This window comes from Photinus pyralis, unplaced genomic scaffold, assembly GCF_008802855.1.
Source record: "Photinus pyralis isolate 1611_PpyrPB1 unplaced genomic scaffold, Ppyr1.3 Ppyr1.4_LG2, whole genome shotgun sequence".
Classification (NCBI taxonomy): Eukaryota; Metazoa; Arthropoda; class Insecta; order Coleoptera; family Lampyridae; genus Photinus; species Photinus pyralis.
In genome coordinates this window covers 31622489-31649092 of record NW_022170403.1, presented here as the reverse complement: position 1 = coordinate 31649092, position 26604 = coordinate 31622489, and the positions used below count along the sequence as shown (strand labels likewise).

The window sequence follows — 26604 nt, the reverse complement described above, 5'->3', positions numbered from 1 at the left end:
CGTATACCTTTATTCCAAATCGCCGAGTCAGGACAAATATAGACTTTTGGGGAAAATTTTTCAGGCTATGAAGGATATTGGCTTCTTTACATTTAGCGAGAACGCCATTATGGAACACGATGCTGCTAAACATAATTCAATTTTTATTTGGCGACATCGCTTGTCAAAAACAGAATAACATTAGAGTGTACTTCTCAACGACTTGAATTTATAACACACTAGCTGACCCGACGGACGTTGTCCTCTTTCTTAGCTATGAATAAATATGAATAAATAATAACAAAAAATTTGCTGTGGCTAGCACAAGTACAAACCGCCCCACCTGTGCATGCGCGCGATTCTGCCCTTTTATGTCTAAGAATATGTGTAGCAAATTTGGTTTAAATCGGTTCAACTGTTTAGCCGGAAAAGAGATTTTGACACACTTGCCCCAAAATCTCCCCATCTCTCCCAAAAATAATAAAAAATAAACACACTCACTTCTATAGTTGCTTTTGGTGATTCAGAGCGAGCAACGTACCTTTTTTTTGCGCCAAATGCCGTAATTTGAAAGCAATTATCGAGGCTATTATTGTATTTCAGGATATGAGTAAAAAAATGTATAGAATCTGGCCCATTTCCGGAAACCAAGGAATGTAGTGGCTCTGGTGGCCGTACCAATGGCATCAATTTCACTTGGCCACTGGCGCAACATAATCCAGCGGCTTCAGTAGCCTTGCAATGTGGACACACAAAGTTCTTTGGTCTAATAGCAACGATTTAATGTAAAGTAAAACTATAATCGATTGTTACGTTATAATCAAATGCAGCTCGATAGGGATTAAAGGGGACATTTCTGCGTTGTTCATATCGATTCCATTAACTTTGTTTCGCGCTTCGCTTTGCTCGCCAGTTTGACTTACTCGTATACAGGGTTGTGCACGGTAAATAGGAACATTGGGATTTAACATGGGAAATGGGGATTTAACATGGGAAATTAGTTTTATGCAATATCCTGCTCTCCTGTACATTTTACAGAAAAAACTGTAGAGTTTAAAGTTGTTCAGAATTAAAAGGTGCATACAAAACTGTTTTTACATGTTTTTATTAAGCTTTTGGTATACCCCCAAATTTAAAAATAAATTACAACATTTCTGTTATTAGTAGCAATTCATAAAACAACAAAAGTCATGGTTATTTTAAAATCTGCGGGTATAGCAAAAGCTTAATAAAACATGTAAAAACAGTTTTGCATGCACCTTTTAATTCTGAACAACTGTAAACTCTTACTTTTACTTACCGAGTACAACCCGGTATATGTTTGACTTGTAGGATTACGAATTCTGTGACCTCAGTTGGTACCATATGTTGATACATCTCATAAGTAGGATTTTACAAAAACTAAAATTCAACTGAAAATAGAAATTGTCTCCCTTAGTGTTTCTGTATACCTAACTATGTATACCACGCGTTTAGTCTATCAACACTTACCAAAAATGGATGTTAGGTATATCAAACTTTTAATATAAAAGGCGCGATTGCGGTGAAATAACTTCGAAACTTCTAAAAATACTCACTGAAATCTGGATAAACTATCCGATCGAATTGACAGCACACTATGATATGAATAAATTAATTTTTTGACGGATATACTATGCCGATCCATTGCCGATCGATGTAGATGTTAAAACAATTGCCGTCGCACCGTCAAACGCGCGATGTTTAAATAGTCGTTAAATTTCCTTCAATTTTCTGGGCGATTTTCTTAGTTTTTCTTGCCGTAAGAACCTTTTACACAGTATTAGAAAACTTTAAAAAAAGATGAATGGAATCGGTCAAGTCGTTCTAAAGTTATTGCGTGACCAGAAGAAACAGGGGTTCATTTTTATATATAAAGAAGAAGATTATGAAGATTAAGTCACCCTCTTAATAACCATGCAATTGTTCCGAGAGATGTGCTCCGAAAGTTGGCGAAATCCGTATGGCTTTATGGTAATAAATATGGATGCGGATGTGCAAAACGTTCGTTTCAGGAAAAGTTTCGATCTCTATATAATATCGTCAAAACGTGTTTCAGAACGCTTTATTGAGAAACAGATCTGTTCGTTTATTTATTTACCCTGTTCACCAGGTTTGGAATACTGTATAATACCGTTAAAACGTGTTTATTGATCAGTTCCAAATAAATATCTTTAACAGCTTAACAGCTTTATTGAGAATCAGACCGCTGTTATCTTTTCCCTTGTTTTGTTTATCTGTTCCGTTGATCATGGGTAATAAGGAAATGACCTTGAAACGACGGATAGTTTAGACACGAGTCCTAGTTAGTTTTGACAACAACCACGATTATGACTACCCTGATTTAGTCCAGGCTAAATAACTCTGAAATGATCTTGAAAACGTTTCAACTTTATGGGCCCAAACAATTATCTTCTGTTTTATCATAAAACAGGTTATGTTACCTCCAAATTTCAAACCCGTACATATCGTAACTATCGGAAAGTTGTTGAAATCAAACACAATATTATGGCCCATGGCAAGATAAGACATAGATAAAGTTCGTCTTTTGCATCGATTCAACCTGAACCGATCATTCTCGTAATAAGATACACATAGCAAGTAATCGGTGAAATTCAGTCTGAGGTGATTTAGTATTTGAAGGTTGGGTTATTATCAATACATGATTTCCTACTACGGGTAACCATAGATTTTTTTAAATAGAACTTCATTTCATGGTAACGATCTCACTAGGATTTACCTTTCTCATAAATACTATGAAATCCTGACCTTGAATTCTGCCTTAATATCTTAGAAACTCTGTATCTGTAATCATATATTAAAAGTATTAATAACTCAATATGTTAAGATAATTCGCATCGCAATAAACGTGCAATTTAAATTTCAGGTTCTACTGCGTCCCAACAGGATTCAAACCAACAAGAGAGCGGCCAAGGATATCAGCTACTTTTACAACAAAGAGAAGAAGAAAACCGACAAGAGGTGGAACGGCTGACTGCAGAAATACGAGCACTTAAGCTTCAACTTTTACAACTTACAAGTGAGTAACTCGGGATATGCAAGGCTTTTAAAATTTCGCAACTCGAGCTGACGTAAAAGAAGTTGGCTTTTCGAGAGATGAAAAATGCAGCTCCCAAGAAAAACTGAAATTTAAGCCGATAAATAAAATGGGCGACAGGCGTATTGTATTAGGTCTACTATATTCCCATTAAGACTGATTTAGAATCCCGCAATGGTATTTCCCGGCAATATTATGAATTTTAGCGGAGATAATGCATTCCTGACGGACGAATATCATACTGATTAATCGTTCGCGTGAAACTGCGCTCAACAATTTGTAAAACCCGCTATGAATTTTAAGAGGGGTAAAACGTATTAAAATTAACTCTCATCCGACAAGAAATTTAATTAAATATTTAAAGCTTAAACTCGAAAATAAACAAGCGGAAAAATCTTAAACAGAATTTGTCCTTTCTTAATTTTCTAGCTAATTAGAGTTGTATTTTTACAACGCGACTTACTTAATTCCTTCAGTTTTTCTTCCTCTATTATCTGTTCTAACATATCCTCTTTTTCGCGTGTTGTATTCAGAAAATTTCTTGTGTGTAATAGAGATTTTAACTTTAACGTGCGTTAAGTTAGCCTGCAAAACAAAAAATGCATGTACATTTTCACGTAAACTATACTGGCACATACTTCAAAATTCTACGGAAGTGCTTATTTGGCTACATAACCAAATCAAAAATCTAAAATCCCCGGTGCTTTTATATCGTAACAAAAATGCCGTTCAAATAAGCAGCACTGTTTCCCAAGAGTGTATAAGTGCACAAAAAAGTACCTACACTAGAGTAAAATTTGATATCGGACAAATATAATAACTTGCATAGATAATAGGACCAATTATTTATTAATTACGATTTTGAGACGTCATAAATTTATCTGGCAATGTTATGTTTTGAAGTAGACTTTCCTATTTTATGGGGTTGAAACTCTTAGTTCGTTTTTTACCTACGTTAATCCACTTTCTTCTGGATTTTCTCAATAAATAGCATGAAATGAAATTAAATCAATTAGTGAAAGAAAACTGATTGAGAAACATCTCATTTCCCTTTTACTTGACTTGTAGGTATTTGGTTTGATTGCAATTTCCTGGATAAGAATTAATAGAAATTCTAACATGATATTCACGCAAATATGTAGATAAAATCAAACTCTGTCCAGCTCCACTTTCCCCTCCACTTTCCAGATTAATTTGATTAAATGGCCGTTTGCACCGACAAATTTAAGCAGAGCTTAGCTTAAGCATAGCTTAAAATCCAAGGCCACGATTATTGAGACAATGGTTATCATGGATTTTAAGCTACGCTTAAGCTAAGCTCCACTTAAATTTGTCGGTGCAAACGGCCATAAATCTCTCCAAAGTTAACAGTTTTCACAAAATTTTTTGAATCCATAATCTCGTTTAGTTTTTTTTATTAAATGAACAGAACAGGTACATAATCATGAAATATTTGCAAGAAATAAGCTAGGTACTTAAATTGGCTTTGTTCTGTGAAAAAAACTCAAAATATACACTTTATTAAATCGCAACAATGAATGAAATTTTTTTATTTTTCGTAATTTGCTTTACAAAACCGACCAAACCAAGCAGTTACAGTGATTTTATAGATAGGTATAAATGGTCACCATACGTTCAATGTTTCTTGGAATGGACGTTTGCCGAAGGATTCCGGAAGGACCGTTTTGTTGTATAATAGAAATCTCTTTACGGTTATTAGATGCCCACTGGATTGATGTTGATTAAACTCTCCTTGCAATTGTAGACTCCGTGCAAAATGTTGAAGATAAGGGAACGTTGGGGGTGTTATCCTTCTTATATACCAGGAAATTATCTTTACTAGTTGCCTTTATCGTTTTTTAGAAATCCGAAAAAACATTTGGGAGGGGCCAAGTGAACGTATCCCCCCCCCTCCCAGTACGTATTTTGTCGCTTGTAACTAGGTCACCTGATACATTTGGTTATGCGCTCAATTGCGCCACTTGAATGAAAGCTAGCGCTATTACGGTTAAGCCGTGACAAATTTTCAAAAAGTGGGGGGCCAACTTAACGTTTTTAAAAGTTACTTTTTTTAACATCTTTCTATACGAAATTGTACTCCCAGGTATGCACTAAAATGCGCCGTAAAAAGATATCTTTGCGCCATTCTTAAATATATTTGGGAGGGGCCAAGCGAACGGAACCCCCCATAACGCATTTTGCTACCGGTATTTGTTCCACTCGATACATCTGGTTATGCGCTCAATTCCGCCACTTGAATTAAAGCTAGCGCCTTTACGGTTAAGCCATTAAAAATTTTTAAAAAGTGGAGGGGCTAACTTAGCGTTTTCAAAAGTTACGTTTTTAGCATGTTTTTTCTACTACATCGTACCTTTCATCATGCGCTAAAATGGACCGTGAACATAAATCTTTGTGCTATTATAGTTTTTGTGAACCTTTTGTAGTACCTATAGAACTGTAACGCTATTCATTTTAAGAAGGAATCGGTAGAAAGCATAGGGACAGTTTAACCTTCACTGTGATTGGTTAAAAAACGAGTCAGTATTACCCTGAAAAACGAGTGACGAATTCTGTCTGTTAGAAGTTTCAATTATGAACTAAACTGTCGAACTGTCATTAGCTGTCAATTTCAAAGATCCAAGCGTTATATCGTTCGATTTAGTGTTTGTTTACAATGAACGTACCTATACGTAAATATTTCATAAACCGTCACTCGTATATATCCGTATCGTTTCCGTAAATTTACTTCGCTGTTTACAATAAACCAAAGATCATATTACAAGTAGTATAATCTTTGACCGTACGTAACTTTGAAAAATTTTCAACTTTTGCGAATATGCGCAAGACTTCCATACCGCTTACGTATACGTAGGTACGTAAAAATTACATTCATTGTAAACACCTTCGTATGTTTCTATACAGTTCAACTTTTGGAAATTTTTAAGTCTTATGTATTTGTTACGCATACGTTCATTGTAAACAAGCACTTATATTTATATTTTTCAAATTTTGTGCCGTTTTATATTTCTCCTGTGTGTGTCGATCTTCAAACACAGTGCCATCTACTTATAATGAATGCAGTATATCGGTCGGTTGTCCGCAACTTAACTTTTTTTTAAGTGCACCAAAAGAAAGCCCTATTCATTCTCTTATGCACTGATAAAAATGGGTTGCCATGACTACAACCGTTTTCAAGTAATCAATTATCAAGGTACCATCTGCATCCGCAATTTTTTTTCTTAAAGTCAAAATAACTTAAAAACCATAAATGGCAGATATCGACATATGGGTATCAAAAGAACTGAAATTTCACGTAGAATCCAAAAATGCAATAAAAAATAGGGGTTGCATTTAAAATAACGAAGTTACTATCTACTTCCGGTGTTTCCGGAAGTGCGGCCATTTTGAAAATATTTTACATCGATTCGGCCTTCAGAGTAACTCCTAAGTTCAACTTTTCAAAAACCTACCTATTTTACTTTCCCAGAAACGTTTAACTAAAGCTCCCAAAAACACCCTATATAGTGTTTGTAATGGCGCAAAGATTTTTGTTTACGGCGCATGAGGAAAAGTACCCCCCTCTTTTAAAAAAAATTTTATGGCTTAACCGTAATGGCGCTAGCTTTAATTCAAGCGGCGCAATTGAGTGCATAACCAGATGTATTGAGTGGCACAAATACCGGTAGCAAAATGCGTTATGGGGGTTCCGTTCACTTGGCCCCTCCCAAATATATTTAAGGATAACCAAAAAACAAGAATGGCGCAAAGATATATTTTCACGGCGCATTTTAACGCATATGTGGGAGTACAACTTCGTATGAAAAGATGTTAAAAAAAGTCACTTTTAAAAACGTTAAGTTGGCCCCATCACTTTTTCAAAATTTGTCACGGCTTAACCCTAATGGCGCTAGCTTTAATTGAAGGGGCGCAATTGAGCGCATAACCAAATGTATCAGGTGACCTAGTTACAAGCGACAAAATACGTACTGGGAGGGAGGGGGGGCTACGTTAACTTGCCCCCCCCCATTGTTTTTCCGGATTTCTAAAAAACGATAATGCCGCAAGAGTTATTATCGGTGGCGCATAACGAGCGCATTCATTTAAAAATAATACTACTATCAAATCTAACAGTGGGGGGGGGGCCAAGTTAACGGACCCGCCAAACTGCCCAAATTGACGGCGAAAGGCAATGGGTTGCTACGTGTAGGTACAGATAAGATGAGGCTAATGAAGTGGTTTACTTTGACACGATTCTACATGTAACAAAATTAATATACAGGGAATTTTTCTTAAATGTATATATATGGACTATGTATACTTTACAAAGAATGGATCAAATGCATGAGAATCATGATACTGGAATAGAAGACTACAGGCAACCAACATTACACGCGACACACTGGGAGTGTTTTTACGTCTTAAACTTTTGCCACCCTGAACTATGTTAATATTTCAACCTTATCGTCGCCCATATTTGTGTTGTTTCACAATTTGAGGCTAATAATAAAACACTCATAACTAACCCTAATTTCACATTAAATAATCAAATTACTGTAACAGACTTCATGTTATCGTTTTAAATAAATTCGTATAGGGTTGGTTGCCTACTATAGCAATCTATTCCATACATTTGATCCGTTTTTTTAAAGTATACATAGCCCATATATATATTGCTGTGGTATTTTGTCTGGCAGGACGAAATTTTGGGGTCTTAACTAGAATGGACAAGGGCGGTTTCCATGTAATTAATTTTCTTAATCTAAATTTTTGTTTTGTATCGTTCGTTAAGTACATCAACAGAAATTATTGTTACGAAAAAGAGGTCAAGGTTTGTATTGTTTACATTTTAATCTCATTTTTGATTTTATTTAACGTAGATTTCTGAGAATTTTATATCGCTGTTATTCTGTTATCATTGTAAACGCTTAATTTAATTCACAGGTGGATGTTATTTATCGCCTTTTCATTGTATTTAAAAGATAGAAAATTCTATTTTTCCTAGTATTTTAATTTTGTGTTATCTCTTAGTGTCGGTTAAAAATTGGTTATAAAAATAATTTCTACCTCTAGTTTAACTTAGTGGGGAGATTTTCTGTTGTCAACTGCTTATCATTGGCTAGTTTAATTTGTAATTTTGGAAGAAGGGTTTCCACCTTAAATCGAACGGACTGAGAAGAGGATGGGCTTTTTGCCAGAGTCAACGCAGAACTACGTTTCTTTGTTTTGAATTCAGCATTTTGTTGAAGTTTTTTTTGGGAGTTTTGAAGTTTTTATCGTCATTTTGTTGCCAGTCAGGGCAGTTTTTGGTTTGAGTGAAGATTGTTTATTTCGCTTCGGCGAGTTACCGCAGTGGTTTGGATTTGTGTAGAGGCCAGCAGTTTTGGAAGTTTGTGGAGTTTCCGTTTTACGGAGTAACAAGCCGAGTTGCGGCAGTTTTTGGAAGTTTAGACCTTCATTAAAGTGCGTCACCAAGGTGTGTCGGCGCCGACTTGAGTGTTGTTTTGTGTAAATTTGAATTTTGTTTTTTTTTGTGTGTAACGTATTGGGATTAGCAGTTTCGACATGTACCGAATGTATGTAAGATTAAGTTTTAATTGTAGTTTTTTTCTTTGAAATAATTGTTTGTTTTTCTTGTTGTTTTTTTTTATTTATTGTGTAACCATTAAAACTGAAATTTGTAATTCTCACATTAATTTCTGTGTTTGTCTTTCGAACGATTTCATTTCCTTTCATTTACTGTTTTCTTTGGATACTTGCCCAAGGTCCATTTTATTTAATCAAAATTCTTAGGATCGATTTGGAATTTAAGGTCTTTGGTCTAACCCACTATCTGAGAAAAGAGTCGAATTCCTCCTCTGTGCTGGGGGGAAGTTTTGTTCCGAGAAATATAAGGGTTTGAGCTAGCTAGGTTTGTTTGTGTTTGTGTATCGGTCTTTTTGTCCTACGGACCGGTGCAGACAGCAAAATATATACATTTAAGAAAAATTCCCTGTATATATAATGCGTCCTGATATATGTGACATTGAGGGGTAACGAATAGAAGACGCGCAAAGTGTGAACTAAAAGAATAGAGATCGTACTCTAACAATCGATAAACCATCCCTGTCTACTGGGCCCTGATTCTTGATTTTCGGGGAGTAGAACTACCGAGAGAAAGTGGGCGTGGTTCTCTCACTGTCGCAAATTTGTATTCTTGACTGTTCTTTCTACTCCCACGCGTTTCCCCGGGGATGAAAACTGTTCTATTACCAATTTGTAGGGAGTTTAGTAGTGAACCTCGCATAACCTATCTATTTTACCGTCGAGTGAAGGATTCCCTCAGATTTTACTATATTTGATTGTTTCTAAACTTCATAGTGTTTGCTGTAATGGAGTTAGAGGTTGTAATTTTGTGGGATCAGATAATCAATAATATTCAGGATGCCGAACAAGAACAACAATTGGAAAGAGAAACCTTCATTAGAAAAAATCCATTCTTGCTGTCTGACCAAAAATTTGTGAAGTTGTTCAGGTTAACGAAACCATTGATGCGAGATGTAATAGAGACATTAACTCCTCATTTACAACAGCCTACTCGTAGGTCTGCTTTAAGTGTAGAAACAAAGGTGAATAGAAATTGCGACTATCATGTTTCTCATATATCTAACATATTTTAAGGTACTAGCAACAGTACGATTTCTGGCTACGGGCAGTTATCAGGAACTAACAGGGTCAAGTGAATATGTTGGTATCAGTCAAGCCAGCATGAGTAGGTGCATTTCTGAAGTTTGCGAAGCCCTAAATGCACCAGAGGTATTTAATGCATGGGTACATTTTCCTCGAAATCTGGCAGACTTTGAAAGTTTAAGGCGCAGGTGATTGTCTACGGCATTTAACCTATAGATAGAGCTATATAGGTACATTTATTTTAGGTTTTATGACAAATATCATTTCCCAGGTGTAATCGGCTGCATCGATTGCACCCACATTGCAATAATTGCCCCTTTCGTAGAAGATGCAGAACATGCCGAGAGAGCTTACATTAATAGGAAAAATTACCATTCTTTAAATGTTCAATTGGTAATATGTAGTGCTGATTTAATAATGCATGTAGTACCTTTTCATTGACAGAAGGTAGGCCAGGCCTTGAATATGTAAATGATGTGACATGTTTTGTAGATATGTGATGAATCATTACGTATCATGAATGTGAATGCTAGGTTTCCGGGGAGCACTCATGATGCTTATATTTGGAGACATTCCGCAGTGTCTCAAGTCATGGAAGCAATGTACCGTCGAGATGCGCGTAATGTTTTTTACCTTTTAGGCGATTCAGGTACATTTTGTACAAAGTAAATAATAAATTCCAAAAATATCATTATAGGATATCCTACACGTCCTTGGTTGCTGACACCTATCCCGAACCCACAAGCAGGTGGGGAAGAACGTTTCAATGATAGGATATGCAGTATTCGCAGTTTAATTGAGAGGTGTAATGGGGTGTTAAAGAATCGTTTCCGATGTTTGTTACGGCACAGAGTGTTACATTATACTCCGACAGTAGCTGCACGTATTGTCAATGCTTGTGTTGTGTTACACAATATGTGTATTGCATATGCTGTCCCGGAGCTCCGTTACGACCAGTTTATAGATCATCCCGATTACGGGATTTTTGCAGCAGAAGTGAGAGGTCAACCCGGTGGGATAAACCCTGATCTTATAGCAGTAAGGAGATTACAGCAAAATATAATACAAAATCATCTTTAATACAAAAATGTTAAACCTAATATTCAATAAAATTACATTAATCCTGCATTGCACTTAAATTATCTGCAATTTTTATAATTGCGTCTGAGGCTACCTCAAGAATATCCAATTTTTTTTCTTGGTAACTTCTTTTATCCTTCATCATTTGTTCTAAAATTTCCAGCTTCCGTTTTTTGTAGTCGCTTTCCATAGCCAATTTTTCTTGGTTTAGTTTGAGTAATTTATCGTGGTTTGCAATCGAAGAGTGAAGTCTTGCCGATTTTGAACTTTTTTTCATTCTTGGAGTATTTCTCTCATGCACATGTGTACAGGTAGGTACATCATTGGCTGTTGATGTGGAGGCGCATGGAACATCAATTGTGACTGATGGAACCTCTATATATTTATTTTCCATATCCACATCCATCACAGGGTGCTACAATAATATAACTATGCAAAATTGCACTTAAACACGATGATTATACTAACCATTTCATCATCCAAAATCACCTGCGATTCCACGATGTCTTTATCACCAGTTACGCACACGGGGGATAAAATTTCCAATATTTTGGAATCAGTGGATGTATCAATCTCAGGTAGGGGCGGACCACCCCCTGTACCTGCAGCGTAGTTCCTAGCCCGAGACAATTTGGCCTTGGTATTTTTTTTAAATCAATCCAGGTCTAAAAGTAACGTACATAAATTATAAAGCATTTTATAAACACAGTTTTTACCTTACGCCAAAGTTTCCAATCTTTACTTGGACCTCCGGGTATACTGTTTAACAGGACCGTTACTTCTTGCCATAGTTTTTCGCTTACCGCCTTTGTGTATGTAGCTGTAAATTTTCCCACATACATTTCCTTGTGTTCGAACACAAAATCTGTTAATGTCTGCTTTTGAGCAGCATTTATACTGCCGCATTTTTTTTGAGTCGTATCACTTGCATCCATAATAAAGTCTATAGTTGTAAGCACACGTAAACGTTATGAATAGAAAATAAAACCAAAAATGTAATACACATTAAAGTACGTACAATAGAGGTTAGGTAGTTGTTTACGTAAATGCCAACATGTGATTGGTTGAGAACCTTGGCAACGCTGCATTGTGCGTTCTATCGAAAAGCTCTACTCCCCAAAAGTACAGAATAGCGTGTAAGGTTGAGGAGAGAACAAAACGAGGGAATAATCGTCGGGGAACGTTCTATTCTACTGTACTCAAGAATCGAGGCCCTGGACGAGACGAAACTTTTCCTTCGTCCCGAAGGAATTCATCACATCTAATTTGTAGTTTTTATATTCTCCAAACCAAACCGCTTTGACTTTATTGCTAGCTTTATTCTATTCAGCGCTATGCAAAGTGCACAATGTTGTGAATTTTTGAACAGGAACAAAGTATAAAACTCAAATTAATCATTACACCGAGGTTATCTTGGAATAAATTTTTATAGAGGATTCTCGAGCTTCAGACATAAATTTACACTAATCCTTTGACTTTCCGCCTATCATAAAATTTAGAGTTAACGTAGGCAACTTTTTAAAACGGGAAGCTCTTTCTCCGAATAAGAAAATAAATTATATCACCCAATCCCAATGTGCATCTAAATTTCGCTGTTTCCAGTTTCTGCAAGATTTCGCGATTAATCTACAAATAGACCTAAATAATATTGAGCAAATAGTCTGCAATAAACACTTTGCCACATAATTTAGTTAGGACTTCTAGAATCACTATACGGAACCATAAACACGATATATTTCTCAATTTTAGTGCCGAGGTAACCTAAAAATTAAAGGTAAATAAAAGTAAAATCGGAAGCAATTTGTAAGAGCATCCTGCGTCTGGAATTTATTTAACCTTTCTGAAGTGGTCCTTATTTTATATTAAGTACCTATCTAACGGCGATTTTGAAATGAATTTTTTCGCACTTTCGGCAATTAGAAAGTATTTCGGTTCCTCTAAATCTATGGTATGTATCGAGAACACATTTATTGCATTTAGGAAACAACTACTTTGAGCAATATAGAGACCCAGAAATGTATAAACGACAGCCATAATATGATATACAGTTATTGCAAATTGAATACTGACCTAAAAGCTATGATATTTCATTCCAAAGGGAACAATATTGGAGATTTATGGTTGCTCTTTTCCAAATTTATTTCTATATAAGCATATTTTTATTATCATCTTCCTTTACTGTATAATGTAAACGTTTTTCGTGGTTTTATATTTTGAACAATTTGCTGCCTATTCTCTTCTGTTTCAAGTCAATAATTTATTACCTATACATACGTGATGCAGACCGTACATTGCATTAATTAAACGAAAACATAGGAGGGCTTTTCAACTTTTTATTCCTAGTTCCACCGGCATTTATGGCGACCCTAATAAAAAGTGTGTTAAATAAGTTAACTCAGTTATTTTGCATTCATTTTTTACTTATTTGTACTGCCGCTATCCAATTGTATACTTGTCGCTGTTAGAACCAGATTTAAGAGTCACAATTTTTAAATCACAATCGGTTTGCCCAAATTACACAAGACTCTAAATTTGCTGGGTTTGTGAACACACGCCATAAAATTTACATAAACAATTAGAAATCTTTTTAATCTATAATTCAACCCAACGTTCCCCAACACTACTTACATTAAACCTATAACAAAAAAAAATATAAAAAAACACCAGGTAGGCGCTATCGTATTCTAAAGCGATGGAGTAGCGCGTGGTGTGCACTATAAGCCACCTAACGCTGCAATCGTAGGGGGAAGCTCAACCATTCGCCTGCATGGACGAATATTTGTCTTCCCTCAACTCCACAAACTGACGTTGATAGATAAGTTAATTAATTTAGGGCAATCCCGCTTCCAACGGATGCGGCAAATACTAGAAAAAAAATTTTTTAAGGAATCGCATAGAATCATTAATCATTATATATCATTATTATACTCGTATAAAATTGTTGAACCTTATAATTTCCCAAAATTTCACCCACAAAAGAGCGCACACCTAAATGGGAGTGCGAACAAAAATTCTGTTTCGACGAAATTTGGTATCTGAGGGTTTTTTAAATATGAAAATCACAAATGTGAAATTAATTTTTGCAAATAAAAAAATTTTACTGTGATTCTTGGCCGGTCAACGAAAATGGAGAGAAGTTCACGAACTCTGTTTTGTACATACTCGTACTTGATGAGTAAAAAGAACAAAATTGTCGAACAGTTTTCAAACAAAAGATATCTACTCAAAAGTATCCCCCGCTACCTAGCGAGTCATCTAATTTTGCATGCAGTTAGTGTCGCAAATAACAAACAATTACAAGCACATGGGCATTATAACGAAATGGGGTGAGATAACTCGAAACTGTTGGAACGTGTTAAATTTGAAGCTTTTGAACTGAGGAGAACTGAAATTTGATCTACGTTTGTACACAATATGAAATCTTTTTGTCTCTTAAATAAAATATCACATACTCTTGCAAATATCTATACCTCACTAAAGAGTGACCTAGTTTTACAGTGCAAGGTCGTGCCCGGAATATACTTTTTACCAGTACATTTACTGAATTTGTGGGTAAACTAGAAGATATCATTGAAAATGTGACCGAGAAATTTCAAATTTTTTGGAAGAAGAGTACGTTCACTTTGATATATGTGATTAAGCAGCAAAACTTATTTTGAAAAACCAAAACAGCATATATTCTGAAGTAAATTTGAGAATTGTAAGCTGCAGAAACTACCTATTTGTTATAAAATAGTTTTTAAGGCCAAAGATGGAAAGTTTGGAAATCAACGATTTTCGTTTAAGGATTTTAGGAATAATAGTTTATTATATACCGCGGCACTGAAGTAGCACTTTTAATCCCGAAGGTAAAGTTTATGGAAGGGAGGGTTATAATTTACGTGAGGGATTAAGACTACTACTTCAGTCGCAAGGTATATACGATATTTTTTTCACTACTAGCGTCTGATGACATGATTATTAACCTTTTTTCCACTTGTAAAGTAGGCTTTCTCGGCATTTGTTCAAAGTGGTTAATAATGTGGACATTATTAACTAGTAGTCAATAATGAGAACTGTCACGCTGTCACTTTTAGAAAACACAACCCGAAATTTCGCTCAATAAACGTTTAGACAAGTTCTCTAAAAAGAATAGTTGCCACCATCAGCCATTTCCAGAGAAATTACATACCTAAAATTATCACATTTTGAAAAAATTCGAACGAAATTACTCTTTGAAAATATCTCAATGACAGAACAAAATACGGCCTGTTTGACTTATACTTCCACGTACTTGATTGACCTGTTAAATTAATAAACAAAAAATTCTGTCCAACCGTTCACTTTCTTATCAATATAATATGTTAATTTAGAGGACTTCAAGTGCTAGTAGTGAAAAAATAGTATATATAACCACGGTAGAGAAGTCTATTATTGCCTTCGCACCTTACACCCCTCGGCGCAAGCGCCTCGAGATGTAATCTTGGTGCTCAGGCAATAATAGTGGACTTCTCTACCTTGATATATAATGTACTAATTTCGTACTTCCGAAACTGAAACACAGAGAACGCGTTCTTTAAAAAATCGCTGCTTAACAAGTTACCATAGGAACGTTGCTAGTGTCATAATTTTGGTCGTGGGTGACAAAGGTGTATCTGATATTGATAAAAAGCAGCCAAAGTAGGTAAAGAATTGATACCACCGAAATCCATAAAAAATATATGAGCAGCAGTACGATGCATTTAAGAAGTAGTGCGCGCATACAAAATGTGGAACAACCTACTGAAATTGCTTTGTTAGTAATTTCATCCTTCCGGGATTTTCGTCCAAATTTAATCCCGGCGCCGGCGGGACAAAAAGTGACACTTCAGTACTTGTCATAGTGGAGTGAAGTTGTCACTTTACTCTCGGAAGTACGAAAAGTTATATACATTGTTGATCAACACGGCCAAACATATGTAAATTATAATGACTTGGTTTTCGGTTTGAACGACTATTTAATATTGGTCATGACCTTGTGTCGTAAGAGGGGAAATCTCAAGGTCGCGACCTTCTGACGTCACAAAAGATGACGCATAGTGTCCCTGTTGTGCTGTTAACAAACTGAATGATGCAAAAATTCAATGCACACGTTTAAGTAATTACGGTCAAGATTGCAGAAAGATTTAAATAATTTAAGTGATTTTACCCTTGCTAATTTTTCTAAATGGCGTTGTTTTCCAAGAAATATATGATTTTTACGAAAGCGATTCCAATTCTTATGAGAATTTCAGATGTACTGTTTAGAGGATATTTTATAAATGAAAGAAATGTTTGTATTGTGAAAAACGCAGGCAATATTTTTGGATGTGCGATTTAAAATTGGTTTTGCTTATTGGAACAGATATGAAATTGTCAATCACTTTTCAGCGTTTCAAACGGCAAATTTTATTTTCCGTTGTAAGATTGATCGAAGTACCACGGAAAGTGGTTTCTCTCCGACAGAGAAAGTTAATTTACAGTTTGTGGTTCGACCTAATTCCATCTTGAAAAATATTTTCAAAGTTCTTAATCAAAGACAAATCGTTTGTACTAAAAACGCAGTTCACAAAGAAGGAGAGGCCTAATAATGGTAGCGTGGTGTAGTAAGGAAATGATACCATAAAAGAACTTTAATGAAACGGACACAAAAGGACATGATAACGCCGAGTTAATGAAGGTCATTAGAAATAGCAGATCCAAGTGGCGAAATCGGATGTGACCGTGGCTTTGCCCTATAGAGGTTTTAATTAAAATCTTATTTATCATCATTTCTCCCAGTTTGTGGATATCGAGGTCTAAATAACGCTTATTTTAAATATTCAGAATAATTGCGCCGTCCCCGATTTAATTAGAACTGAATTCAGATGCACATTTTGAATAACACTTTGTAGTCGGACAGAATGATAACTGTATTAAGCTTGTTATTCTACAACACGATGTCAAAGAATCTAGACAACTAACTACGTGGGATAGCTGATCATTTAGTATACCCACTAATTAGATATCGTACAAGTAATTGGTTAGATTCGTTAAGCTTCATGGACTTAAAACATGCGCCTCTAACTTATTTGTGGCACAATAAAAATGATTGTTGTGTTGTTTATATAGCGCGAATTGTACTAATAAAACGCTTATTAAATATTCATTCACAGTAGGTGTAACGCCACCGTCTGTAAGTAAGTAAGGTAGTTGTATTGTATTATAGTATAGGCGAGTAGCGAATATTGCACTCCAGCGCCTCCACACAACGACTCTGACATTTCGTGAGGTGAAATAAATCTTTGATCGCATTGTTTACCATGCATGTTAAATAAAAATTCGGCCTTAATGAGTGGTTTGTAGCAGTCCGTATGGTTTAAGAGATTAGAGTATAGTTTTTCACGTTTGATTTGCACCTCATTAAAATTTTACTCGTAGTAGTTACAGCCAGCCATTTAAAAAATCAGGCTTCTTTTCTTGTTGCATTATTGTTTAATTATATTAAATTTCGTTCCTAAATAGAGACTTACGACACTTACGTAAATATTATATGAAACAATAAAAATAATCAAACGTGCAATTAGTTAGTAAACTCTATTTCTGACAAGAATTGTCTCCAGAAACACCATTTTTAATATATCCTTTGGTGGGTGAAAAGTGGAAAATATTAGGAAACCATCTCGACAACAAGGCGGGAGCAAGGGGCCGTTTTACAAGTCATTTAACGCGAGGATCCCTTTTAATATCATGATCATAACCTCAAATTGGATTATTGCACACAAAAGAAAAATTACAAAAAAAAAGGTCATTCTGGAGACGAAACTATGTAATATAATAGCAAAACAGATGTGTACTTGCACTCTTCTCACTTTCTTTATCCAATTTTCTCTTCTTTGCAACTCATATGTTCTGTTGGGAAAGCTATAGAATTTGACTGAAGAGTCCGTATTTATGTACGAATTATTGCATCCAACAACACAACAAGAAACTCTGGACGAATGAAAAGTGTTTTTCAAAGTCATAATAATTGTTGTTTTATTTGGAATAAGCTTATAAATATTAATACAGTAATAAACGGTCGATGAACTTGTTTCACCACATCTTATGTTAGATTCGCCACCAGACGGCGCCACATCCGAACATGCTACTCGCCTATACGTAACACATGTAACACTTGTATTGTGTGTTGCCTACTTTCCAATTTGAATTTTCGATGCAACATGGCTGCTGGGTTTCTATTGTCGCCAATGTCTCTATAAAGTCATAGGGTATACTCTAAAGTCGGTCGGTCGGCCCTGTTTGAGGTATAAAAAAGACGGTTATTTCAAACTACTATGTAAGTCATAGGTATTGTCGTCATGTTTAATTAACTTTTGGGTGTTGAGTGTAATTATAATACTTTTGTTAATACTACACAGAACTTTTGGCATTTTGGAGTAATTGTAAATTCGCCATGTTTGAGATATTTACATAAGAAGAATGGAACGCGATGATTGGTCGTTGGCTACGGTCGCCATATTGGAGCTAAATTCCAAACTGGCCAATAGGAAACCTCCCAAATGGCGCGGTACACTCCGTGCTATAATTATTAATTATACTGTTTTGACAGTTCATGCTTCACGGCTTAACGTTACTAGTTTACACTTTGCTTCTTGTATTTGCTTTATTTTACGTTTTCCGGCTCCAGTTTTATATAAACTCTTATTTTTCAAGACCCATATAGCTAGGATGTACGATATTATAATATAGGGTATGTAATTCGCTTAAAGTCTTTTTAGATGTAAAACTGTACCTAATCTTACTAGTGGTAAAATTTAATTGGTTATATTATTTTAAAAAAATGAATAAAAATAAAATAAATACCAAATGTCTCGACAAATTCAATTGCGGTTTTGGATGACGCAATTGTGATCATAAATACGCTTGAATTGGTTAAAAGTTTAACATTGTTGATTGTTGAAGCACAACTACTATGATTGCTTTTTTGTACACCGTGGACTAAACCAACGTGTTGTGTCCTCCATTTAAGGGACTGAAGTGATACTTTTTGTCCCGGAACCGCGCGACGAGGGACAAGAAGTGACAGAACAACTAAAATGTCAAACACAATTAATTAATGATTACATTTTGGATATTGCACCATATTTTATACTTATTATACCGTTTTCCATATATCTTTTTGAATTTGGGAGCCGTAAGTTGTCCTGCAAAGTTTTAAACGTTCATTTCTGTGCCGTTAGTTGTGAACGAGAATCTTTAAATGAAACTGACATTTATTATTCTCCAGTCACAATTTGACAAGACAAGGTTAATTGATCCTACAATCAATTTTTTAGCTCCAATATGGCGGATTATGATAAGTTGCCCAATACAGTCACTGTATGACATCGGCACGACTGGGAAAATAAAGAACTATGAAATAAAAACGACACGGAGCATACACTAGAAATACACTGATGGTATTATCTGCAGCATCGAAAGGAATATTTAAAAATGCTAATGTTAAATAAAAAGAAGGTTATACGCTCGGTTATACGTCTAGTAGTAACTATTAGTATCAGGTACATCATTGAAAATTTAAATTTAGCAAATAGCGATTATAAGGATATGCGCAAACCAAGTGAATAACCAAGTTATTGTAAATGTGTAGATTCAGGCTTGTAAGTGAAAGCTTCTTTAAATAAAACAAATATTCATAAATCGACATTCTGAGGAATAAATTTTGATCATTTGAAAATGTTAAACCCCTAAAAACTACGTGTGACACTTCTTGTTACCCGATTTCCGGAGTTCGATGATATCAGAAAAAGTTGTGAACTGTGAAGTAATTCAGCATGTGTATGAATTTTCATATATAATACCATAAGTAGTCGAAGTATTGTCGAATATTTTTGAGGTGCTGCCACGAATGCTAGTTACGCTGATTAATACCACGAGCGCTTGCGCGAGTGGTATTAAAAAGCGTAACTAGCATGAGTGGAGCAGCAGCTCAAAAATAATCTACAAATACTTCGACTACGAATGGTATTCGGAGGACTATTCAACGAATCAAAAGAAAAATTAAGCATAATTACCCACGCGAATGTATTTCCATGACAACAATAAACGTCAAAATAAATTATGGAAGTTGCTTTTCATTTTGCTATTGATTCTATTCGAACTTTTGTGCTCCAAGCTAATTCGTTATGAGTGATTAAATTAAAAGATGTGGTGATAAGTCGGTTGTCGAAATTGATTAACAAACTAAGAAGAATGTTCCGGTTAATACGACAAAATTTCGCGTCATTTCACTGGTGGAAGTTTGACAAAAATGTCATTGAATAATCGCATTGAATTGTCGCTGAAATACCACACGTGAAATTATCGCTGAAATACCACACGTGCAATTATCACTATAATTCGTTCCCATTGGCGCAGCAATTTGAAATCGAGACATTTCACTGGTTGAAATGTGACAAATGTTAGATGAATTGAATAGTCAGTAAGAATCAATCTAATGATTCAAACCTTCCTTTTATTAATGACTTAACGTAAACGTGCGTAAAGAGAAAATTCTAGATCAGAAAAGTAATGTGGTTTTAGAGCACGAACACCAGCAAACTATGCGAAACTATAACGAAAGTGTAGACAAAACTACCAGTCTACCACATACTCTAATTAAAAGTTACTTACAGAAACGGAAATAAGTTAGATTGGAGTGCAGGCTTCAGTTTAGAAATTCCTTAATTATGTCTTCGTCACGGTTTTGGGTGACTACTTTTCACAATTTATATTAGCCCAAGAAATTTAGAAATTCATAATGAGCTGAAAATTTTGGGATCAACTGTTTATGACATGGAAAACAAAACCTAAAGTATCATAACTTCTTATGTAAGCTTCCATACAAAATGGTCGCTAAACATGGTAAATTTATACAAAAAAAATCACTTTAAATCGAGGTAGAGGCGCAATGCCTATACTTGAATCGTCGCGCTTATGGAATCTCAGATCCAGACGGCAAGTTTTTAATCGGCGCGGCGTTTCAATACCCTGGATAGAGAAGGGAAATGCTCAGCAAAAGATAAAAGTGACCACGATCTATTTTATAGAGGTTGCGTCTCTAGCTGATTCCTTCACTCAACGTTCCAATCAAATGTGTATAAATGCCATCTATCAAAACCCACCACGTTTTCAGATCGCTTAGCTCGCGCTTGTCACGATGCTCCATGATATCACTATGAGTAATTCTGATACAACTGTTTTGATCACGTAGAAGGCATTAACATTGTGTTACTGCCTGTCAGACTGGCGATAATAAGCCATTAAGCGGTTACCATCCGTATCCGGTAGCCAATGAATCACAAACTTTAACGCGAATTCAGAATCCATTGAGTGAAAGAAATTTAAAATAACAATATTGACCGTTTTTTACAAATGTTTTTTTATCCAATTTATAATTTATATGCTGCAGCAGAGGCATGCTCAAAAAAACACAACAAATATCGAGATCTAAAGAAAGATTATATATTTATGGGACTTGCCTTCGACCCACTTGGACCATGGTGCAAGGAATCACGAGATTTTCTGAATAAAATAGGCAAAAGCTTAATTGCGGAATCCGGCGACAAACGCGCTAAGCAATTTTTATTTCAAAGGATATCCTTGGCCATTCAACGTGGAAATAGGGCATGTATCCTGGGCACTCTCCCAACTGAAAAACAGTTCGACGAAATTTTTTGTTATAGTTAATTATTGTTTTCTTCTTTGTTACACAATTTTAAATATTTCGTTTAAATAAAATTTTTAAATTCAAAAAAAAATTTTTTTTATTGGTACCCTATATTGCTTATTTAAAGTACGCCTCAGCGTGTTTAAATCAAACTTTTAAAAACGCGCGTGTTTTAAAGTTACCATGACAACATCAAAATTGAAGTAAATGTCAACTTTTTAATTACTGATCTGACAGGAATACTTTGCAACTTCAAATCAAATATTACTAACAGATGTTTTCAAATACACAAACTTGTACTCTCGTTTATATGCGTCTTCTGATTTTTGCGGTATCAACCGCGATTCTGCTTTTCTACTTAAGCAATCAATGTTAGAATTCATTTTTAAGCATTTATATAAGTAGGTACATACATATAACTGTGATGACAACAATAATGTAGGATGTGACAGATTTCAAAATATTTCTTGTTTTTCTCATTTTCATAGCAACGGAAGGTATACTGATTTTATATCACTAATTAAACCATATTTTGTATTAGTTCTTATTTCCATTTTTAGCGCATTTCCACAAAAATAAAAAACAAGTTAAAAAGTAATCGTAAACGATTTACATAAAGCGCATTTCCACTTGCATTCATTTCCCATTTGTAAGATGCAACTTCTGTTAAAATCGTAAAAATCCGGCCACAAATATGAAAGATAGCGTTGCACATGGGCAATCCATTGTTGACGTGCTACTTCAATTTCAGTTTATGAGAAGAATTTCATTTCAATGCTTTTCTAAATAAGAAAGTTGGAACTGCGCATGCGCAAACCTAAATTTTAAAACTAATTTACTATAACTAACTAATAAACTAAGATTTTCCTTTGTTCCAAGCGCCTAAGTATCAAATTTCACTTAAATAGTTCCATAGATAAAAAAGTTGGCACGGCGCATGCGCAAAATAAAATTTTGAAACTGGCGCTAGATTTTCCTTTATTCCAAGTGCCTATGTATCACATTTCATTTAAATTCTTCCATAAATAAAAAAGTTGGCACTGCGCATGCGCAAAACCAAATTTTGAAATTGGCGTTTGATTTTCCTTTATCCCAAGTGCCTATGTATCAAATTTCGTTTAAATTCTTCCATAAATAAAAAAGTTGGCACTGCGCATGCGCAAAACCAAATTTTGAAATTGGCGTTTGATTTTCCTTTATTCCAAGTGCCTATGTATCAAATTTCATTCAATTACTTTTATAAGTAAAAAAGTTTGCAATTCGGTTTATAAATGGTCGAGATGCGAAAAGGGCACTGTGAATTTTGAATCGATTCGATTCAATTTTTGGCATTGCGTATTATATGGCTAAAGCTATGCCCATATTGAATTTCATGCAATTCAGTTCATAACTAACGGAGATGTAAAAGCGATCGAACATTTCTAAACAAGGTTATCGTTCACACGGACAGATAGATGGACAGACAGACAAAGGAACAGACGGACAGACCAACCGGCAGGCGACAGATAGCAATGCAAAATTATAAACGATCTCTAGGATCGTTAATAAACGGCAAAAGGGTAAAATTATGGAACATGTAAAAAACGGTTTTTTTGTTTTTTTTACAATAACTTTTTTTGTAAGCGGTACAGAAAAAATTCCTTCCTTGGTACAAGACTCGACACCATAACGAACCAAATAGCGAAAAAGTAGAACAATAGCTCTTAAGATAAAAAACTAGTAGCGTCGCAAAGTTAGCGGACGGACGGACGGACGGACGGACGGACAAAGTGGCCACAATAGCGCATTTTTTTTTATTTTTGTGGAAATGCGCTAAAAAATGCGCTATTGTGGCCACTTTGTCCGTCCGTCCGTCCGCTCGTTTTGCGACGCTACTAGTTCTTTATCTTAAGAGGTATTGTTCTACTTTTTTCGCTATTTGGTTCGTTATGGTGTCGAGTCTTGTACCAAGGAAGGAATTTTTTCTGTACCGCTTACAAAAAAAGTTATTGTAAAAAAAAACAAAAAACCGTTTTTTTACATGTTCCATAATTTTACACTTTTGCCGTTTATTAACGATCCTAGAGATCGTTTATAATTTTGCATTGCTATCTGTTGTCTGCCTGTTGGTCTGTCCGTCTGTTCCTTTGTCTGTCTGTCCATCTATCTGTCCGTGTGAACGATAACTTTGTTTAGAAATGTTCGATCACTTTTACATCTCCGTTAGTTATGAACTGAATTGCATGAAATTCAATATGGGCATAGCTTTAGCCATATAATACGCAATGCCAAAAGTTGAATCGAATCGATTCAAAATTCACAGTGCCCTTTTCGCATCTCGACCATTTATAAACCGAATTGCAAAATTTTTTACTTATAAAAGCATTTGAATGAAATTTGATACATAAGCACTTGGAATAAAGGAAAATCAAACGCCAATTTCAAAATTTGGTTTTGCGCATGCGCAGTGCCAACTTTTTTATTTATGGAAGAATTTAAACGAAATTTGATACATAGGCACTTGGATAAAGGAAAATCAAACGCCAATTTCAAAATTTGGTTTTGCGCATGCGCAGTGCCAACTTTTTTATTTATGGAAGAATTTAAATGAAATTTGATACATAAGTAGGCACTTGGAATAAAGGAAAGTCTAGCGCCAGTTTCAAAATTTAGGTTTGCGCATGCGCAGTTCCAACTTTCTTATTTAGAAAAGCATTGAAATGAAATTCTTCTCATAAACTGGCATTGAAGTAGCACGACAAAAATGGATTGCCCATGTGCAACGCTATCTTTCATATTTGTGGCCGGATTTTTACGATTTTAATAGAAGTTGCATCTTACAAATGGGAAATGAATGCAAGTGGAAATGCGCTTTATGTAAATCGTTTACGATTACTTTTTAACTTGTTATGGAATTATGACGATTTTAAAGTGTAGTAAAAAAAAAAAATAGGGTAAAGTATTCGTGGATAACTGGTCTTTAAAACACTTGCTCTTGCGCGTGTTTTAAAGATCTTAATATCCACTTATACTTTAATACACTAATATGTAATGTTAGGCGTTCTATAATTATGTGGAATGAAATCTTTCTATCCTTTTTGGTTGACTGGAGTGTTAAGTGACGGAAATTGGTCAGGAAGTGTGTTCGAATGTTGGGGATGATCAAATTGTACCTAATTGATATCTATCTGGAAATATTCGTTTAAAATCTCATCGAGTAAATTCTAAAACGGCATCTTAGGTGTGAATTTCCACACGAGAAAGGGCATCGGTGTTTGTGTTGTTGGCCTTTACTGTAAATAGTGTTAAAATCATATTTATCCTTTAATGAAAATAGCCATTGTAACGGTTTGGTCAGAAATTTGCCAAAAAAATAAGGTCGGAAATATCTTGTCGCCAACAATTCTTGTTCGATAACTATATATTCTTGGTCGTTTAAGGTTCTTGAATAGTATGCAATCTGCCCGTTATCTGTGCTAAATGTGTTTTTCTCACTTATTTGTCTTCTGGTTCCATTTTAAATTGGCGGAAATCACTGTCTAAGTTGTGGAGAAGTAGTTTGTCTAATACGTCGTTAATGTTTGGTAAGGGATATTTGTCGTCAACTGTTTTGTCATTTAGGCATCTATGGTCGATTACAACACGCCATTTTTGTTTACCGAATGCGGCAATTTTCTTTGGGACTATCCAAATCGGGGATGGCCAGTGACCATGGAGAGTTGCCGTGTTTAATTATATTTGAATTCAGCATTTTATTAATCAGGGATTAAACTTCTTGTTTATCAATTAAAGGATGTCTGTAAGATTTTGTGTAAATTGGTGTATCATTTGTTGTAATACTCTAAATTATTAAATGAATTGTCCTGTTGTTCATGGAGTTGAGGGTCCTATGTCGGTTAGTCTTGAAAAAATCTTGCGGTTGCTTATAAACTTGTGAATTGTTAAGGGTTTTGGTGGTGACAAGTTTCGTCTCTTTGATAACAGTAATTTCTCACTAAACCAATTTGAAATCATTCCATGTGTTAACATTCTAAATATTAACAACTTTTGTACTTCTCTCTACCTTTGACAAAATTGAATTTAACAGATAAATAATTGTTATTGAAATTTCGTTGTAAAACTTGTTTCACTTACTGAAAGGAATCTGTTGCCATCATAATTATGTCGAAGGCATTGACTGTAATACACAGAAAGTTTAGTCATTGGCCAGATTGCCGACAAAGACGATAATCGAATAAATTCCTTTGCTTGACTGAAATTCTACGTCATTTCAGGGATTGCCTATTTGAGTTCCGTCAGATATATAGTAAGCAGTGAAACGGCGCAAGAATTTTATATAAAACGAAGTCTTGTGGTTGTCCATACCGGCCAAAAAGTACAAAGAAAGCAAACAAACGTCAAAAGCCATAACTTGCGCACCGTTTGACTGCTTAATCTATTTGACGAGACTTAAATAGACAATCCCGGAAATGACGTAGAATTTCAGCTAACCAACGGAATATTTATTCGGTTACAGTCTTTGCCGGCAATCCGGCCAATGACTAAACTTTCCGTGGAATGACGAATTACAGTCTGCCTAAAACATATACATTTCAAATATTCGGCTATAAATTCTGCTATGTCGTACCTAAATCGTTGAGTGAAGGATTATCACTCAACGCCTAAATTTAAATTTAAATTGGTATAATAATTAGTGTAATCGGTTATATTATTATATATATATTATACAAACATAAAAAAAAGTGCGTTATTGTGGCCACCTTGTCCGTCCGTCCTGCCTTCCGTCCGTCTGTCCGTCCGTCCGTCCGTCCGTCCGTCCGCTCGTTCGTTGAGACGCTACTAGTTCTTTATCTTAAGAACTATTGTTCTACTTTTTTTTTGCTAAATTTAATCAATTTTCTAAATATTGAATCACGAACTTCTCCATTTTTTATATATCAACCATATGCATATTTTACGTTATTATACAGAAAATTGATTGCTCTTTTTAGCGCATTTCCACAAAAATAAAAAAAAGCTATTGTGGCCACTTTGTCCGTCCGTCCGTCCGTCCGCCAGTTTTGAGACGCTACTAGTTCTTTATCTTAAGAGCTATTTGTCTACTTTTTTCGCTATTTGGTTCGTCTGTCTGTTGGTC

At 35.2% G+C, this 26604-nt stretch overlaps 1 protein-coding gene and 2 long non-coding RNA genes across 3 annotated transcripts in view; all 3 read left to right on the top strand.

Moving 5' to 3' along the window:
* Positions 1 to 2248: 2248 nt before the first annotated feature.
* Positions 2249 to 26604, top strand: part of LOC116163942 (chondroitin sulfate N-acetylgalactosaminyltransferase 1) — an 85774-nt gene continuing 61418 nt past the window's right edge. The window contains exons 1-2 of the mRNA XM_031478071.1: positions 2249 to 2252; positions 2885 to 3037. Coding sequence (XP_031333931.1) covers positions 2249 to 2252; positions 2885 to 3037 — 157 coding nt within the window. The remainder of the gene's footprint in view (positions 2253 to 2884; positions 3038 to 26604) is intronic.
* On the top strand, positions 9445 to 10053 carry LOC116163214. Its single transcript, XR_004143694.1, has 3 exons — positions 9445 to 9660; positions 9713 to 9909; positions 9967 to 10053. It is a non-coding gene; the product is annotated as an uncharacterized LOC116163214 (long non-coding RNA).
* Positions 10078 to 10841, top strand: LOC116163215. Its single transcript, XR_004143695.1, has 3 exons — positions 10078 to 10168; positions 10214 to 10370; positions 10419 to 10841. It is a non-coding gene; the product is annotated as an uncharacterized LOC116163215 (long non-coding RNA).